This window comes from Cygnus atratus, chromosome 2 (assembly GCF_013377495.2).
Source record: "Cygnus atratus isolate AKBS03 ecotype Queensland, Australia chromosome 2, CAtr_DNAZoo_HiC_assembly, whole genome shotgun sequence".
NCBI lineage: Eukaryota > Metazoa > Chordata > Aves > Anseriformes > Anatidae > Cygnus > Cygnus atratus.
In genome coordinates, this window is record NC_066363.1 from 87,064,197 (window position 1) to 87,083,275 (window position 19,079).

General features: G+C 41.8%; 1 protein-coding gene across 17 annotated transcripts in view; it reads left to right on the forward strand.

Annotated features, from left to right (window-relative positions):
* Window positions 1-19,079, forward strand: part of IKZF1 (IKAROS family zinc finger 1) — a 56,412-nt gene that overhangs the window by 17,215 nt on the left and 20,118 nt on the right. Inside the window, exon 3 of one of the 17 annotated variants that reach the window (XM_035552769.1) lies at window positions 17,928-17,987. The exons of the other annotated variants lie outside the window; for them this stretch is intronic. Within the exon in view, the coding sequence (XP_035408662.1) occupies window positions 17,928-17,987 (60 nt within the window). The remainder of the gene's footprint in view (window positions 1-17,927; window positions 17,988-19,079) is intronic. 17 annotated transcript variants of the gene reach the window in all.

A 19,079-nucleotide genomic window follows, 5' to 3' on the forward strand; every position in this document is an offset into this window, starting at 1 on the left:
CAGTGGCTTTAGAGCCTAACACGTGTAAAAGACAAGGAATGAATAATGGTAATGAGGCATTACCTCTGGTAGCAACACATTTGTTTAATCTTACCCTGCATTGCTAGTAGATCCTAGTAGAATTGGTATGCTATCATGGGCTTATTGCAGTGTTAAGTGGATTTTTTTTCTCCCTGCAAAACAGTCTCAAGAAGTCTCATATTGTTTGTTCTGTAATTACACATTAATGAGTCTGCACATTTGCTATACACTGTAACCATTGCTAATAAGCTCTTTTCCTCTGTGCTGTGAAAGAGACTGATTTATACAATACACAAGTTAGCCCTTTGCGTTAAAGAGCCAGTGCAAAAATATTTTTCATTCCCACAACTTTTTGTAATTCATTGCTTCTCTTTCATAATCCCTTTGTAGTTTGAAATGACTGTATTTTCCAGCCAAAGGGAGGCATTTATTCCATTTTCTCTCTTTTACACGTGTAAGGGCACACACATGCACACATGTACGTACAAAGATATGTCTGTCTGCACACATAAAAGTATATGCCTGCAAAACCAAATTCCTCTGTGTGTATGTGTGTGTGTAAAAAACTGAAAGAGAGCACACGTACACAAAAGAGCATTTCTCTTGAAAGCTGAGCTTTTCATTCTTTTTACAGGGGAAATGAAAAAAACTATCAAACATACACTCTGAAAAAAATAAATGCATGTAACAAAAAAAGAGGAAAATGTTAGTTCCTACTAACTCGTCTGTATCCCTGTAAGAAACCCAAGTGTAAATTCCACTCGGGAAGTGGGCAGCAGCTGAGGAAGATACGTTTGTACCCGTTGTGGCTTTTGCAGACTCCGTAGAGCCTAGGAGCCTCTCTGCTCTGGAGGTGGATGTTTTGGGCCACCAAGAAGTTAATGAAGAAAGGAGGATCTGGGAAGAGGAGAGGGAGAGTCGTGCTCCATCTCTATCCTTCTCTCCACTCCTCGCCTTGCAGGTGGTGCCCTGCAGAGCCTGTGTGCAGCACGGCTGAGTCCAGTGAGGTTGGCATGAAGGAGGTGGTGTTCACTTTTCCCATGCTGTACTCCTGGCTCAGCAGGTGAAGGCATACATGGGCTTTTGGGGTTGTCTCCTTGCAGCACGAGGGGTCATGATGGGAGGATGGCAGCCACCCCCTCATGCTGATGCTCCAGAGGGGACATGCATTGGGAAGTGACCAAAGGCTCCAGGGTCCTGGGAGAGAGTTTCCTGCAGGTATCGCTGCTCCACAGGGAGGGAGGGCTCCTCCTCTCTCCTGAGAAGAGGCCAAGGAGTTTCATGGGCTTCCTGTCTGAATAAAGGCAAAGTACAGGGCCCTGTCCCCAGACCCCCTCAAGCCCCTGTGAGCTCTCCTGATGTAAATAGCCATTCACTAGTTTGGTCACCTCTGATGGGCATCAGTTTAAGTGCTGTTCATTCACTTGTTAAGATATTTTATTCACTTAATTTCCTACAGTGTCCATCAGATAGAGTCCGTAATGGAGAGTGAGGACTAAGCTGATGAAGTGGTTTCCTCAGAAGATTCTTTTACAGTCCTAGTTCTAAATTTAGCTTTGCACAGTGAAGCTTTGGGAGACATCTGGTCCTCAAAACAGAAGGATAGAAGACTGACAAGTTGAAACAATTACATGGAAAAAGCTGATATAATATCTTTTATCTCTCGTTTGAGATACAGCTTTCCACTAAAAGCTGATGCATGCCTAACTCGATAACTTTCTTAGAGATGTTTTCGGTAGCTAATTGAGCAAATAAGTACAAAAGCACGATTAAAAGAACAACTGTAACAGATGTAGTGATGGACCCTTCCACCCTCCCATCCCAGAAAGCAACAGTGATATTCAGGGAATCTCCTTATGCAAGTCTTGGGGAGCTACAGCTGGGTGCAAAATATGACGCCTCCTCACAAGGGCTAGGCTGGTTGAGCAAAACGCAGCCCCCAGCCTTCCTCAGTGAGGACTACTGTTTGCTGTACAATGTTTTGTTTTTTGTTTTGTTTTGTTTTGTTTTTCACCACTCTCTTTTACCCTCAGTGAGACAGAGCACAGATGTTACATGCATACTTCCTGAGAACACAGTGATCCACACGTTCTGGGCTGTGGGTTGCATTTTTCATGTTCGGGCCTGGGATGGGAGTTCATCAGATAGCAACGTGGAGCTCTAGCAAGCAGCACATTTGCATCAGCAGAAACAAATTTCACAAGACTTGCTGGGAAGGTTTGCCGCAGCATGCCACGGCCCTGCACTGCTAACAGCCACTGCACATTCATTCGATAAAAAGATGACAACAGAAAATGAAACTTTTAACGTTCTCTTCTATAAGCACTGAGAAGCACATTGCACTGGAGGCATGAGCCCATGGCTCACATCAGCTTTGCTGGGACTTGGTGGAGCCTTTCAGTAAAGGGAACGTGCAGCTGTGGATGAGGCCAGCTGCGTGTGTCCTGGTGGCCAGGAGAGCTCTCAGCACTGCTGAGACAAGGGGCAACCAAATGAACAAAACATCACTGGTTGGTCCAATATTTTGTTTCTATTTGCTGACCAGTTTACTGATTAATGACTTATTTCCTAAAGGCCAAACCTGCACATTTGCCTGGCAGTGACCTGGTTTAGCCTGTATGACCCAGTAGGCCATATTATATTTTCAGATGTATGTGTTCACAGGTGGTGGAGTTTGCAGGATTAAGTTTGCTTTCTGGACCTCACGCTGTACTCCACAGTGCAATGCAGACAGAGCACAGATATCAAAGTTTGCCTTAGCTAATATGAAATAACAGCTTCTCTAGAGCTACTTTGCATTTTAATAAGAAAGGTTTTTCACCTTTTCCATTTGCCTCACTCTTAGTCCAGCCACACTGAGTGTTAGCATGAAATTTAGGTGCATTGTGAAACCTGGATTGAGTAGTATTGGAGCAGTCTCTCCAACTTGGTAGCAACAAGTAGTTGCAATATGGTAGTTTATGGGAAAGAAGGAGGTTTCCTAGTGTGTAGTAGCACATTAGGTGATTTTTTCACATGCCTAAGCAGCCTAGGAGTTTTATTTTATTGACACTGAACATGGGAATGAACTTATAGACACAGCTTTAGAGAGAAACTAGTCACTGTGTGAGTAGTGCTATCAGAATGATCAAATTCTGTGTAAATTATATTCAGCAAGAATATAATTTTGAGTCTTACCAGTTCTCAGATCTTGAGTTCAGTGATGTTCCCTTAAACACACAAACAGACACACACACACATTTAGATGCTTGCAGAGTCAGAACTTCAGAGTTTTGCCTGTCTAAAAACCATCCCTATTTGGCACTTTAATAGGCTCCATCACTGGCAAATAAAAGTGGCTGCATGAAATATACAGGTGCACAGCAGAAAACTTGTAACAGATACTCTTAGAAGCTTTTGTGTTTGGTAAACATGCAGCAAGCACAGTGTGTGTTCTTTTGAAGTATTTGGAAAGTGCTTTAAGCATAAACTGAGCAGATGTTTTCAAAAGAGACAAAGAGTCCTTCAAGCAAAGGGCACTTACACTGTCTAGGACATGCAACCAAGAGCAGAGAGGAAATTTGACAAAACTCTACCTGATAGATACTTTCAAATAATCCATAAATGCTGAGAGAGCAAGAAATGCCAAGGCTGATAGTCTGAACAGATCACAAACACTTACGGGAGGCCAAATTTTGAACAGTTGCTGAACGCCTGGCACCGATTTTCACAGCACAGATCTTGTTCTAATTGTGTATAATTGCCTGTCCTGTGTTCATGTTAGCTGGAAAAAATCACTCTTATTGTTTATCCAAGAAAAGGGAAAGGGGGCTGAATTAAGCTTTGAGTGTTTCTACTGGTATTTCTCTGATTGTTTTGCTTTTATCTGTGAATTTGCATTGTAGTATAGGGTTTCTAGGAAAAGAACCAGGGCTGTGTTTCTCCAGACACTGCATAAACACCAACAGCACGCCCCAAAAAGCTTGCAATCTAGTTAAGGCTACACATACATCAGTGATTAATTAAGCCTCCTATTTCCTAGGTGAGGTAAATGTTGGGCAGGACACAATAAGATATAATAAACTGTGCTGTAGAATATATACTATAAAGAGTATGCTGGAGACCACAGAGCAAATTTTTTTGTTTTTGTTAGCTGCAGAAAAATAGTTTAGTGTCTTCATCAGTGGAATTGGTTTGGCACAAAGCATTCAAAGTACTCAGATTTATTTTAACAATGTCTCCTTAACTTGAAAAGTGAGATCAAACTTATAAAACAGATAAATAAAAATAAATGAAGGATTTCATGATGTTACATGAGGACGTAAAATATATATTGGCAGCAAATGATTAGGTCATTTTGGAAATCATGAAATCATTAATTTCCTGAGTTCTAACTGATCTAGAATTTAGTACAGAAGAACAACATAGAGCATCACTTGAACTTTTGGAAAAAGGAGAGAGCTGATTTCCAGCTCTGCGTCTGATTTGTACAGGCAAGAGTCTATGGCAGGACAATGAGTGGAATTGCAGTCTAATGCTGACGTGAGAGGAGAGTGAATGAGGCTGATTCTGTAGGATGAGCAGGTGAAGGTAAAGCTTGGATATATGCCCAAACTGCCCAAATCCATATTCTTATCCAGGCTTTTCTTTTTGCTGAGATACTTCTGAAGATCTTTTGCATTACAGAAAAATCCTCCAGCAGTTTGTTTTTGGAGTGAGATTTCACACCTCGTAACTGAAGATGTATGAGAAGCACTACAAATCTGAACTGGAGATGACACAGTTTTCAGTATTTAGTCATTTCCTACAATAAAGGCCCAGGCTGAGCCCCTCTTGTTTCTTTTCTCAAGCCACTCATAGCTTCTGCCATGCTGGTTGCAGGGTAGCGGGAAATTTTAAACGGTTCTGGATATTTTAAACAGCTTGCACCATTTTTTCCTGAAGAAGACTTTGGGACTTTCACATCTCTCTTTAAACAGAGAGACAGCACAGGAACAGGCCAGTTGAGGAAGGTTACAGTTCCTTACCTGCTCCTGTATCAATAGTCTAGGGAAGAAAAACTCTGCTTTTTGACCTGGACCAATCCCAGATAAGGGGGAGCTGGCTGAGGGCTCCAGGCACTTGATCTCCAGTATTTTATGGATATAACCAAGGTTTATTAGGCTGGACAATAAAAAGCTTCCTACTGGTGTATAATTCTGTGGGACATGTCACAGATTATCAGTGCATTTTCGCAATACCTAAGTGATACAGCCTGTCTAGCTACCCCTGCTGTCTGTCCTGTGGTCCGTAGTTGCCTCCCGCGGGACACATGCCAGGAGGGTGACTGGTGCGTGGACAGATTTCAGCCTCACGTGTTAGGACGCTTGTAAGGCATGTACCCAGATATAGGAATCACTCCAGACAGTAACATAACTTTTGTGTTTCACCATTATTTAAAAAAAAAAAAGTCTCATCCCCATTAAAAAGGAGTTGAAAAATGTACAGATAGGGAAGTAAGGGCACATGATGGATTAACTGCCTTTCCCATGGCCACACAGGAAGTCTGTGGCTGAGCTAGGAATTAAATCTAGATTTCCTCAGTCTGAATCCAGTGCCCTGTCCATCTTTGGGGCCATACAGTTTTGTTTCTTACCACATTTTCTGTAGGCTGAAGCAGAAGCCTGCTGTTTGTGAAGAAGATAATTATTAAAAGTACTATTTATATGCAGTGAGAAACTGAGAATAGTTCTGGACCAAGTATTGCCCATTTCTATTGCTATTTAATGTTCTCTTTTTTCCAAGTTTACATCAGCATAAAAATCCCCTTGTGGTATTGCTCCTTAACCAAGCAAACTGCTCATGCCTTTCCTTATGGCTAGAACTGCAGTAGAAGCTAATGCTTAGTTGTTTCCTGCTGTCCTGATTTAACAGTTAGTAGCATTATGACTGTCCTGACAGGAAAATAATTATGTTTCTCCCTCTTTCACTTGCCATTTCTCATCCAAAATCAAACAGAAAAATTGCATCCATTTGCTGTGGAGAACATCCATAGCTACATTCTCTCTCACAGTACTCTTTTGACTTGGCAGGGTATTGTTTCTTGTACAGCTGCATGACTGATTTTTGTCTTTGGAAATGCTGAATTAAATCAAGAGTGAAGAGCTCCGCTGAAGTTAAAACCAGACTAAAGCCAGGAGCAGTCAGGTCATGGCCCTCACACCCAAAATACGCATCAGCCCTTCCCTGTAACAGATAAGACAAGGCGGGCAAAACCTTCACAATGCTCGTACATCTCTCCCATAACATCTCAGGAAATGCTGCCATTCTTCAGAAGCTAACTCCTTCATACGCGGTTAAATTCCTCTCTCCTCTTCCCTGCACATCTCAAAATATATTAATGTTAGCTGAGGAACTCAATACTGATTGAGTGGCCCAGAACGTATTTCCTAATTCACAGATAAACAGTAGGGAAAATATCAGAGCCTGCTGGTGCTCTCTGTGCAAGAGTGTTTCAAAGAAAGTGAAGCCTCACTAATACCCATTTCTTATCACCTCCTGACAGCCTCCTTTGTGGGGGAATAGCCACAAATGGTTTCGAACGAGCTTTTCCAACAGGGTAGCTTTCACGCAGTGATGAACAAATAATTATACCGCAGTACACCTTTGTGTAACACTCCTGTCTTCATTTACATACAGGATTTCACCACTATCTTCCTGAGAAACTACAAAATTCAGTTAGCCACCGGATAACATAAAGAGTGGAGCTTGACTCAAAAGGGATGCGTAACTATAAGGGCCGTGATATTTATAGAGGGTCATTTCTCAAGTTTTACTTTTTACTCAGCCCTTTATCAGACTAATTCTCACTGAAAAGTCACTGAGAGTGGGCAAGTGTATAAAGCTCGGTCCTGCTCTGTTCTTAAAGAGGTTCGCATTCTGCTTTGTATCTCTTTTGCCTGCAAATGGAGAAGAGAAAATTCTTCATGTGAATTTTAAATGCGTTCTGCTCCAGACAAGTTTCATTCTGAATCAGCAGGACAGAACGGTACATGCTCTCTGTGGAAGGACTTCCTAAGCTGTCTGCTCCATCCACTGGCAATTGGGCAGGATTGCCCGGTTAGGCAATCCGTACTCTTCTTTAGCTAATTTCCTTCTGTACTCTTCCATCACTCTGTCCTCCGTGGCTACCCTCAGCAAATAAGACCATTGCCTAATCAAGCACTGCTCACCCTGAAGCTAGGCATCCTGAGGCCTTTTCTTCATGTTTGATTTCCCTCTTTTCTTCCTTAGAAGGATTTGAGTCCATCCTCTTGCTTTATATGAAGGCAAGGAGGGGTTTCTAGTTTAAGGTTTGGTGCAGTCTGGCTGCACAGAGAGTAGCGCAGTTCAGTAACTATCTTAAAGTAGGTGGAAAGGGGAATACAGGTCAAGTGAGTGAAAGTCAGAGGGGAGTAGTAATCTAGAAGATTGCTGGAGAGGCAGAAAAAGCTAAGCCTATGTATTTTTTTAATTATTTTTTTTTCTGCTAAGCCACCAAGTATAATTCCTGGTCTGTGCTTCCCTTTCTGTCACTTCTCCATAATTCTTAGCATTTCAGTTGGGCTGCTGTCTCTCGGCTGCTTCCTCTTTTCCTGCTTTCCTATATTTCATTATTTGCACTTCTTCCTCTTCAAGCTCTTTTACAACAGAGCAAGGAGGATGTGGAAACCCAGTTACAATATGACACACAAACTGCAGTGTCACAATTGCAGCTATTTGGTTTCACCTCCGGGAGTGTGCAGAAGCAGGTCAGGGTGGAGAGGGAAGAGTGGGGGCCGAGGGAAAGAAGGGAAAGATTTATAAATAGGCAAGAGAAATGACAGAAAGTCATGAGGCTGCTGGCTCAGGAACTTGGGATAACGGCTTTCCATGTAGTTTAAGATAATCCCAAACTGAATAATGACCATTTCCTTGAATGAAAGAAGAGATGGCAGTCTGTCCCAGTTCAAGGGTCTTCCATGATACTGCTGTAACAGAAAAGATAAAGCCCTGATGTGTTTCTGAACTTGGGTGTGGAGTAAGACACAAAAGCTTAGCAGACCTCTAGGCCTGTTGTGTACAGGACTCATAGCCTTGCCCTTTCAACAACAACAAAAATAACAGAACCCCATAGGAAAAATTCATATTAGTATCTGTGAGTGTGTGTGTGAAATAAGGCTTTGGAAGATGCCACAGGTGAGAACAAGGAGGTGCTGTAGCACTCTTGAGATATCAGGCAACTGGGAACACACTCCCTCAGTCTTTGCTCCAGCTACTTCCTAAGGCAGCCATCAATCAGAAGTGTGTATTTCTTCTTTGTTTTTATTTATTTATTTATTCTGGAATTTTCTATAAGCCTTTCAGCTTGGTTGTTATAAATTTGCATCATAGCAACTGGTGTAGGACTTGCTCCAAACTTGTAGGCCATGACAGATGCTAGGGAGATAAACAACTGTGGGTTGGGAGGAAATGGGTAATATGTCCAGACTGCTTAGTGCGTTTGTGGAAGGAGTTAGAGGAACAGCAGATAGAGGTTTCCTGTTAAGCCGGACAAGGGGGAAGCTGTGATGTTTCTCATCTATGGCTGCGATTGGACTCAAGTTCAACAGCATTCTTAGTGTGGGTTTCTTGTTTCTCCACCCCCCATGAGAAGCTCAGGTTGTCTTAAAAGTCTAAATACTACTATAAGGCAAGGAGACTTGAACTCCCAAATAATTTAAATACTTCCAAATTGCTCCCCACTGCTGCACAGTTGCTTGCCCTCTATAGGGTGCTGTGGTAGAATAAGGGTTTGATGGTTTCTCTCATTCTGCTGCAGATTAGGAAGCAAGGCCTGAACCAGCTCTGGAGCTCTGAAACCAGGATATGCCAATACATGTCTTTTTTGTTAACTACTTCTTCATTGATCAACTTAGAGGTCATGGCAAAGAGTTTGTGAGAGGCTAACACATGCCTGCCTGCACATGCATGCTAAACAGAGGGTGGTCTGGTTTTCAGAGGTGACTAGGTGCCCAGAATTTAGATATGGAACTTGAGATAGTGGTCTTATTTCTCAGTGAACAGTGTTTTCCAGGCTGATCTGTGTCTTCTGATAATCTTGTTTTGCTAGTGCCTCGATTCAGAGATTCTCAAAGCATTAGTTGCTTTTGTAAAAATTTTTCGTTGATGGACAAATGTTAAAAAAAAGTAGGTGTATTGAAATGAGTGGAAGAGTTTGGAAATATTCAAGCAACATTTAAATCATATTACGTTACTCTGTACTACAGCCAGAAGTGAAGGCCTTGATGAAAGAATTTCTGTGGTCTGTTATGTAGGTTTCACCTGACTGTAGTAGGCTGTTTGGAGCTATTTATGACAATGTAGTGTAAGAGTGGTGCTACTGAAGACTATTTAATTCAACAACTATTATTTTGTAAGCCTTTTCCCTTGAAGCTCTGCCAGCAACATGTTGGCTTAGATGCTTTGCTGATCTATCCACGTGAAGAAAACGGTTGCATTTTGATATAAGATACTGACACTCAGTATGGTGATTGTTTGTGACTCTTTGAAGATTGTGATCTTGACTGTGTTTCCAGTGAGTTTCAAATGTCAGATTACTCGTTCAAGAGAACAGAAAATAATTTTAAAACATTTTTTTTTACATTCACCAGCCTTAAGCATTGCTAAAGATTTGTTCACGGTTTGAGGAAGCTGGGCCACATGGCCTTTCTCATCTGGAGGCATGGTAATACCTGCACCCAACCAACCTCAGCTTGGAGCACTCTTCTGTGGCATGGTTCCCTTCTGATTTTGGAAATACCCATCAGGACAGGAATAGGGACTCCTCTAAGTTCAGTAGTTTCAAATGGCAGCTGAGGTGCACTTGGAGACGAGAGCTAGAAAGTTGCCACAAGCTTGGCCCACTTTGAGTCTGATTTCCTTCCTGAACCATTTTTAGGGCAGAGTGGCCTCACTAAACTCCTCATGGCTTACTTATGGCCTCAGTGAAATTAGAAGAGTTTCACAGGACTTTTTGCCATCTGTGAGCATTAATTACGTATCTCCACCACTAATGACTTCAGTGGAATTATAGGTACTTATCATGAATGAAGTTTTGCCCCCCTGCATCTAAATGCTATAGTTGTGAGACTTCCTTCTGATCTCATTTGCATTTGTGTAACAGGTTTCAAAACGAGTAGAATTTCCACCTTTTTTTTTTTCCTTTTTTTTTTTCCTTTTTTTTTCTGAGAAACTGGGATTTTTGGAAAAATCTGTCCTTCCTGATGAGTCAATTGTTACAGAAAGCTAATGAAATTTAGGTTTTCCTCTGAGTACTGTGTTCAGAGACCCCAGGACACAGTATACAACTTTTGCAATTGTTGGATGTCTCACAAAAGGGAAAATTATGTCAAGGATAACTTATCACAGTGCTAATGTGGTTAAGGTTGTATTCTGTTCAGAGAAGGGAGGCAAGGAGACTGTTTTTGCTGAGGTAAAACCAACTAAACAGCAGACATGAAAAATGGCCAAGGAAGTGAGGAAAGACAAGAAATCTTTCAAAAAATTTGGACTGAACAGAGTCTGCAGACTTCCAGAATGATCCAGATATGTCAGCTCTTGAGAGTCTCCCCACATCATTGGGAGTTCCTTACCAGTCAGCATGGAGGACTGATTGCCTGGAGGGGACTCACCACAGATCCAGTGACAAAGCATTCACTGTAATATGCAATAAGAAAGAGTCAATTTTGTCCTGACATTTTTCTCCTCAATATCTATCTGGTGTGACTCACCATTAGATATTCATATAACTTCTTTCATTAGATGTTCAGATAACTTCTTTAGGATTTCTATAGAACAGTTTATGCTTCTTCCCCAGATGTAGACTAGGATTTTCTTTCACTGGACTGTTGAGCACACTGTGATCAGGTAAACAGCACTCTACATTGCAAAACCTTCTGGCAATATTTCTACAACAATAAAAGAAAAAAACGTCAATAGCGTCAAATAAATACTTCTAGAAAAATAACTGAGCTCTCAGGAGTAGCAGGTCTAAAGCAGGCTACCTCAGGATTACCTTCTTTTTAGAGTCATGATCATCTGCTTTACTACTGTAATGTGATAACTACATTTAATCTTCTTTAATCTAGAATAAACTACTAGTATCTCTGCTTTTTTCACTGTCTGGTGAGGGAGATACAGAGGAACCTGCTCTGGAATTTATTTTGACAGTAGACCATTCAATAAAATTGTCATAAAGTATTCCCTCTCACGTGCTGAAATGGCAAGATTCCTCTCCATTTCAACCTCAGACCTCTTCTCGAAAGAGGAGACTGACAATGCACAGCATTGGCAGAGCACCCATAGGCACCTCCCCAAACCTAAACACAGCTGCTTGGTCTAATTTTAGATCTACTAACCCTTTGACAGCTGAGGAACTATCAACACTTGTGTAAAGTAGTGCTCAGGGCATCATCATGGTACCTAAACAGTCCCTGGTAAAAGTCCCTGTGTCTGTCTCACTGGCCGAGAAGGCAAAGCATAAATGTTCAAATGGATGGACCATTTGGGTCCAGATCCTGAGCCAGTGTGGATCTGTGCCACTCCAGGGACAAAATGAAAGATTGTAGATTCAGTTCACTGAGCTGGAGCATGAAAAGGGGAAGGTTTGCAAGGGCTAGTTTTGCATGTAGGGCAAGGCAAATGTAGGTGCTCTGAAGCAATATACAAAACAGTTCTTCTTCCCCATCCCTGTGCACCCGCACACCACACCAGCTGTACAGCAAGCCCATGAACTGTGTCCTCCCATTGCTACCACAGATCCAAGGACACCTCCTTGCTTCCAAGCGGTAGCTTTCTTCTGCAGGGTAGCGACTGCCATCTTCAGCTAGTCTAGGTCTGAGCAATACCCTCTGTACAAATTCAGATTTCACAAAGTTTTCTCTTGCTTAGACCGGCTTAAAATTCCCCCTCTGACTGGTGTTCACATCATTTGTACGTAACTGACCCCATAGGTGTGTACCCACACTTTGCTCCCTGTATTTCTGCATTTAAGCCCTGTGCTTTGTCTAGGGATCCACACAGTAACACCTGTGTTTGTAGCACAGTAAGGATAAATTCCAGCGATGACCATATGGCTTCATGTAAGACCCTAACCATCTGTAAGGAGTTTCTCCAGTCTCCCTGTTGAATCTTGTCTTAGCCACTCCTTCAAAATGGTGTTATTTGCAGGTGCACACTCTGCATGAGCTCTGTGATTGCAAAACTCTTGTTTCCACCTTCTCCCACTCTACCACGTGCAACTTCCATCAGCTAGAGTTTTGTTGCATTAGTTGAGGGCAGGTTAACACTCATGAATTTTACAAAAAATTGCCTTGTGGAAGGATTAGAGAAGGGGGATACCTTGCAAATACTAAATTATCAAATGTCTTTGGCTTTGCTTCCCCTGGACAACTGCTGCTGTGTTGGGAAGATTGCAAGCTGCAATGTTTATATGGTTTCTGGTGAATGCAGCCTTCGATGGTGCCAGACTCAGCACATAAGTATGAGTTTCCACACAAATATACCCATGTGAGCCAGGAATATTTTCATATAAGGTAGTGTTTTTACCTCACTGTTGTGTAGTTACTTGAGGTTACTTGGCTTTTTAAAAATTTCTTGCTAAATGCCCTTTTGCTACTTCCTCATCCTTTAATGCCCACATAAAGAAGTCTGATGGAAGCAGAAGAGAAAAAGTTCTTGAGGATGAGAAGCTCTGTTCTTGCCGTAATTTGTCGGCAAACCTTTCTCTCCAGTTTGAAAATCTTCCCAGCTTACTTCTCAAAACAGAAAAGTGTCAAGAAATTCTGTTACCAGCAAGCCTCTAGCAGTTTCCTTAGCTTCTCTATCACGTGGCCAGCAAAAGACAAGGAGCAGTCCCTGTAGAGGAAGCATGGGTTACACTATGTGTGGAACTTGAGAAATAGGTTTAGCATGTCTTTTCTTGATAATGCTCTCTCTCTCTCAACTTCATTTCTCTGGTAATTCAGATGAACACCAAGCAGCCAGGTAGTTGTAACCAGTTCTTTGAAAAAAAACAGCTTGAAGCCAGTACAAAATGTAACAGCGAGTAGCACGATAAAGAGCATGAATGTGAACTAGATTGGAGCCTTGGACTGGTTACAGATCATTTCCTGCTGAAACACCAGTTCACTTTCAAAAGCAGCTAGCTTCAAGCGTGTGAGTAGATTTCAGGATCATTACTTGAATCTGCCTTCAGCCTCTCCATCTTTGCTGGTGCGTTAGAGGATTCCCATAGGTAACCAACTGGTGATTACTGTGAGTCTGCGCCGTGGAGCAAGAGTCGCTTCTTTGTGAACATAGAGAGGAAATATTTGTCGGTTATTTTGTTTGCTTGCTTGCATTCCCTTCAGCTCCAGAGCACTGGGTCGATCTGCTTGCTGTGCTACTGCAGTCGAGCTGTGGAGGCACGCAGGCATGGGCGTGGGTGCTGTCACAGGCAGGCCGGGAGCCTCCCACCGGGCAGCCCTGAGAGGAAAATGGCCGCGGAGGGCGCGAGGTGGGTGGAGCGCCTCACGCTGGTTGTCTTGAGGGAGATAGCTTATCTGAGGGCGCCTGTCTTTCTGGAATAATATACGTTTGATTGAAAGCCAAAATTAGAGTAGGGGAGAAATTGGCTGCCGGCGGCAGGCGCTTGGCATCAAAGGAGGGGCAGCTCTGACCCTGCCGGGACAAACTTCTTATCCGCTGTGCCCAGTCTGCTGTGCCTACAGGTGTGTCCCAGCAGTTCATGCTGTTACACTTCTTTCTGTTATTTTTGTTTCCCTTTAAAAATCCAGCTGAGAGCTTCTCATTAAAATGCCTTAATTTTTATCTGTCGCCCCCTTGCAGCCTGTGGTAAAGAACGCGACGCTCTCAAGAAAAGCGATAAGGTGCCTGCACCTCCATATCGCTGGGCTGCCTCACCGGCCTCGGGCATTAGCCTCCCTCTGTCTTAGTGGTCTCATGTCTCATGACACCACAAATGCTCGATCCTTCTTTAATGGACACCCTGCATAACAGTTTGTGCAAGATGGGCTGCATACAGCCTGTTTTATTTGCTAATTAGTTTCTTCTCGTCCCTAGCAATTAAGTCACATTGTAGGCTCTAACTTTTTAGGCTTTTCTGAGCTGGCCTGTCATGTGCAGGTACCACAAATGCCTGATAAACTGGGCAGTGCAGTGCCATATGTACAGAGGACTGGGCAAAACAGTCATTTCTAACAGCACCTGAATATATCCCCTTTTCCTGAAGTTGAATATCTAGTTACTTACGATCAGTCCCAGCTGTGCTGTGTTGTGTCTTCTGAATTTTACTGAAGAAGGGCTGAGACCATTACATAGCTCATTGTGATTGCCCTGCCCAGGCCTTTTGCTGTCATTTTTTACAGCTACATGATTCTTCGTGTCACTTCAGAAGCTCATCAGGGAAATATACTATTAATGGAAACACAGTTTAAGTTAAAGAATCTGTCTTTGTGGTTGTCAAGCCTAGCTAGTAAGAACTGAATCCTTAGATATTCTGAGGACAAACAACCTGCTTGTGTGTCTTGTATTTCTGAGAATGGCATCCTCCACCTGCAGTGCCTTTCTGTTGTGAGAACGGAACTGATGCCACAGAAAATGACCATGATGTAAAAAAGAAAAGGGGAAGGTTTGGATTTCAGGTCATAGCTACATACTAGGGTTTGGTGCACTGAAACAAAGCAGAGTAGCTGTTATGCCTTATAGTAGAAATAACAGGTGGAATTGCTCGCAATATTCTTTTTTTATCTATATTTTGCATTTATGTAAACAGGAAGAGATCCTGGTTGCTTTGCTGACACATTGGTGTGTTGGGGTGGTTTATTTTGGTTTAAAAGGCTTTTTTAAACTTGTTATACCTTTTTAGCAACATTTTTTATAATTTGCTAGCAAGGATGGTGTTAAAGGTTTTCTCCTTCTCACCATAACATTGCTAATCCACCGTTCAAATCAACCGAATATTGTTGCAGCTTCACCTGTCTACTGCTTGAATAGCTGCGGTGCCTTCATGCAAAACTCTTGCTGGACTTTAAAGCTACCGTGAAGCATCAACTAACATCAACAAAATACTTCTGACTTGTCTTGGAATAAAAAATGAGCCATTCAAACAAAAAATTACATGCACCTAAATTTTTTGAAACAACTTGAAGAGGCATTTTCTCTGCTATTGGCTGCAAAGTATGTGAAGGACATTGTATGGACTAATGTCATGACCAAAAATTAGATTATCATGGTTATTTCCAAAGAAAGGCTAAAGGACAACTTCTTCAAGGCATTTATATGCCACAGAATGCAGTTAAGTACCTTAGCTGGGATAAAAGTACTAAAGATACTTAAATCCCATTAAAAATAAAAGGGAGTTCAGTACCTCTATTTTTCAGATGCCCCAGAAACTTCAGTATGATCTTTTTTTTCTTTTTTCTTTTTTTTTGTTACTCCCTAAATTCCTTTGATAGCCAGGTATTATGATTTTTTTTCTTTAAAAATGCCAGCTGAGAAGAATATGAGTTGGGATGTGAATGCCCCCTTTAAAATAAGATTTTGGCCCAGGTGCTTAAAACTCGTCTCACAAAATTTTGCGAGTCTTTTACATCTGGGAGGGAGTCTTGTAACTACACGAGAAGGTAAAATGTCAGTCAGTTGGAAACAAATCATTAGTCCTTCTTATGCCTTTTCCCTAGCTGCCTGCTACTCTGTCCTTTAAAAGCTGCCCTCCAAACCTTCCTGTTTCTTCGGAAGTCAATTTGGTTTCTCCTTTGTCCCTGCTAGCAGACTCTTTCACTCATTGCAAAATGCCTCCCTTCCCTCTTGACATTACTCAGCTCTTTCCAGGGAAGCACGACTCAGGCTCCTTGTCCTCCTTCATGCCTACCCGAGTGTCTCAGCCTGAGTCCTGTGCTGAACCCATTACACTGCCCTTCCCCAGAAAAAGGTGCCTGGAACTGGAAAGACAGATAAATCGTATTGTCACTCCTCTTCCCCTTGATATTTCAATTTTTTTGTTCCAAGGACTTTTGCATAAACTACCTTTAATCACACAATGCAGGACATTCTTTGTAACATAAAGTTCAAATGTTCTTCAGAAAGTCCCATGTGAAGCTCCCAACAGACACCAGACAGTGCAAGAGACCCACCCAGTGCCCAGCTTTTGGGTGACTTTTCCACAATACGGATGGGTAAAAAGGGAGGTGAGGGCAGAGCTGTCAGATCAGTGACACTGCACTGACACTTTACATTCCTTGCACAAAAAAAGGGTTTGGATTAAACTCCCCTGAATTGCATTGGTGTGTACAAAGAGAGTAAAACAGACAGCCTTCTAAGGTCATCTCCAACAAACCTGAAGTAGATTAGTTAATGAATAATGTCTTAATGGTGTTAGAAGAGCCAATGAGAAATTATCACCATGAATTATTGTAGAGCACATTAACATCTGTATGTATGTGTACATAGTCAAGAATGTGCCAGAAATTATTTCTACAAAGACTATATTGAGTAACTGTTTGAGAAACCTGTACAAATGCTGAATGTGCATCTGAAAATATCTGATTCCCAGTTATTTGTTACATCATCAGTGCCCCAGAAATGATTTTGCCCACGAGAGCAAGGGAGAGACAGAACCTTTCTCACAAAAGAAATAGAAAATTTTGTTGTTTTCTGTTTTCAGTCCAAGTCTCCAGACAAAACTGTGCAGCCTGTTTTCCCGTTTCTCAGTCAGACTTGACAAAAATCCTGAGTATTTCTGCTGGAGTGGTTTCTCTCTCCCGTTCCATCTCCTGTGTTGGTGGAGCTTTTGTCAGTAATTCTCTTTTGAAAAAACAAGTTTGCAAAATGTGCTACATTTGAGTACAAAGAGATTTTTTTTGCTGATTACACCTATAAAATCTGTGCAAGAAGCCAGGACAAGGCTCTGGCCTCGCTGTGTGTCAGCTCTTGTGACCAAAGTCAGCCTCCCACCCGAAACAAGCCCCTTTGGTGAGCAGTGCTGCCTAAGGAGTGCAGCTGTAGGGACATCCTGCACGCCAGGTCTGGTCTACGCAGATTGCAGTGCTGCACAGTGTAGCTGTGCTGCTCCAGGGGCACTGATGCAAGAGAGCTTCAGCGAAGTTTGATTGGATCGATATCTCTCTGTCAGTGTCAAGTAATGACCTGTATCAATGTGCTCTGGGGCATGTTAATTTGCACTTGGCAACTCATAATATGCATTGTATAGTGTGTTTGTGCAGCTACTTTTCTGCAGATACAATGAGAGGAAAAGCCTCAGAAATACGTACAAACAAATATACCGGTACCTAATAATACATATATAATCCAACTCCCTCTTCTTCCATTACATAAGAACATCAGACGTGAGAAGAAAACAGTGCAATTTAACTTTTTACAACTGTGGTGACTAGAAACAAGCGCATATGAGGAAGAGATCTCTGGCATACAAAGAGGGCGTGATGGCAAAAAATAAAATAAATCCTGAGAGGAAGCTCGCATTGTAGGGGCCTGTGATTCTTCTGGGGGCCAGGAGAAGGCTGGGTTAGATGCTCTGCTCCCGTTGTCCCTTTCCAGACACTTTAGCCAAAGTTCCTCTTGACTTCAGCAGAAGTTAACCTGTGAGTAAGGGGAATGCCCAGGAAAGGTTATGCTTTTAGGAAACATGATAAAACTTGTTGGATGCTTTGGAAAATGTGGCATTTTTACAAATCAGAGTTGCCGTAGGCAGGTCAGAATTCCCCTGCTTGCTGCTGCTCCTGCTTTGTCCTGAACTACCTGTGTTACTTCTGTGCTGATAGCTCTGTCTTTCTCCTAGGTATTTCTCGTATAGCAATAATGCCATCTTCTTTTACATTTACTGCTAGCAGTACCACAAACCAGCATCCTGTTTGCCTTCTTTGTTGCAGCTGCATATGGGGCAGAAGGCTTTAGGGACTTTCATGCAATAATTCCCAAATCTTTTTCCTGTAAGTATACTGCAAATTCAGCTCACTACAGAGATCATTTCCATCAAGTTCCTACTTTTATGATATTTTGTGTGTCATTTCACTTCTCAGTAATGTACATTTGTCTGCATATGCTATCAAAGGGCTTAAGGAGTCTGATCTTTTTGATTTGTTCACATATGTTCTGTTTTAACTTAACATAAAGCCTACTTCAAAAGCCACCTTCTCTATATTCCTGGCAGGCAAGGCATCTGTAATTATATTTACACACAAATTATTATGTACATATTTGCATAATAATTATTAATCTTATAATTAAGAGAAAAGAATTGATGTATGATTTATGGAAAATCTGTCATATCCTTAAGGTGAATAGTTCTATTGCTTCTGTTCACTACAGCGAAAAAATCATTATGGGGTAGTATTCTACTAGTTTTGTGGAATACTATGGACCGCTTCTGATTAGCTACTTATGCTGTCTTTGTACATCATTGCTTTGACACTGATTTTTTTTTTTACATACCTCTAAATCATTGCCCTTTTTAGAACACAAATTTTAAAGGAAAACTTGCTATTTAGGGTGTGCACATTCTATCTTGCATATGATTTCTATTCAAAATGCAATATTTGAAAGAACATTCAAATGCCTACAACGGCAGACTTTATAAAAGGTGTCCAGCCAAGCAGTGCTCAGAAATGTGCACACCTTTACTCCCAGCATCTTTCCCGGTAGGACTTTGATTCAGGCACTATTGTCAGTCATGTCCATGCAATCCAACTGGAACACCTGGGAGGTTGCAGGGTATAAGAGAGGACAGTTTGGCAAACATTACATTTTCCAATAAAACTCAAGATCTTTCAACCTTTGATGTAATTAGTGCCCGTATCTTAGTTATGTCATTGCTACAGCACCGCTTATGAATAAGGCTACCATGTAATTACTGTTGTACAAAAGAAAAAGACCTGGTTCTTTATGGGGTGAAATAGACCCCTTATGTACTCAGCTAGCCACTACAGTAAATGCTCTCCTTTTTGGAGGTTCATTGAAGGATGGGTTTTTTCACTAAAAGGAAAGTAAGATTTGGGGCAATGAACTGCTCTTTTGGAGCTTAA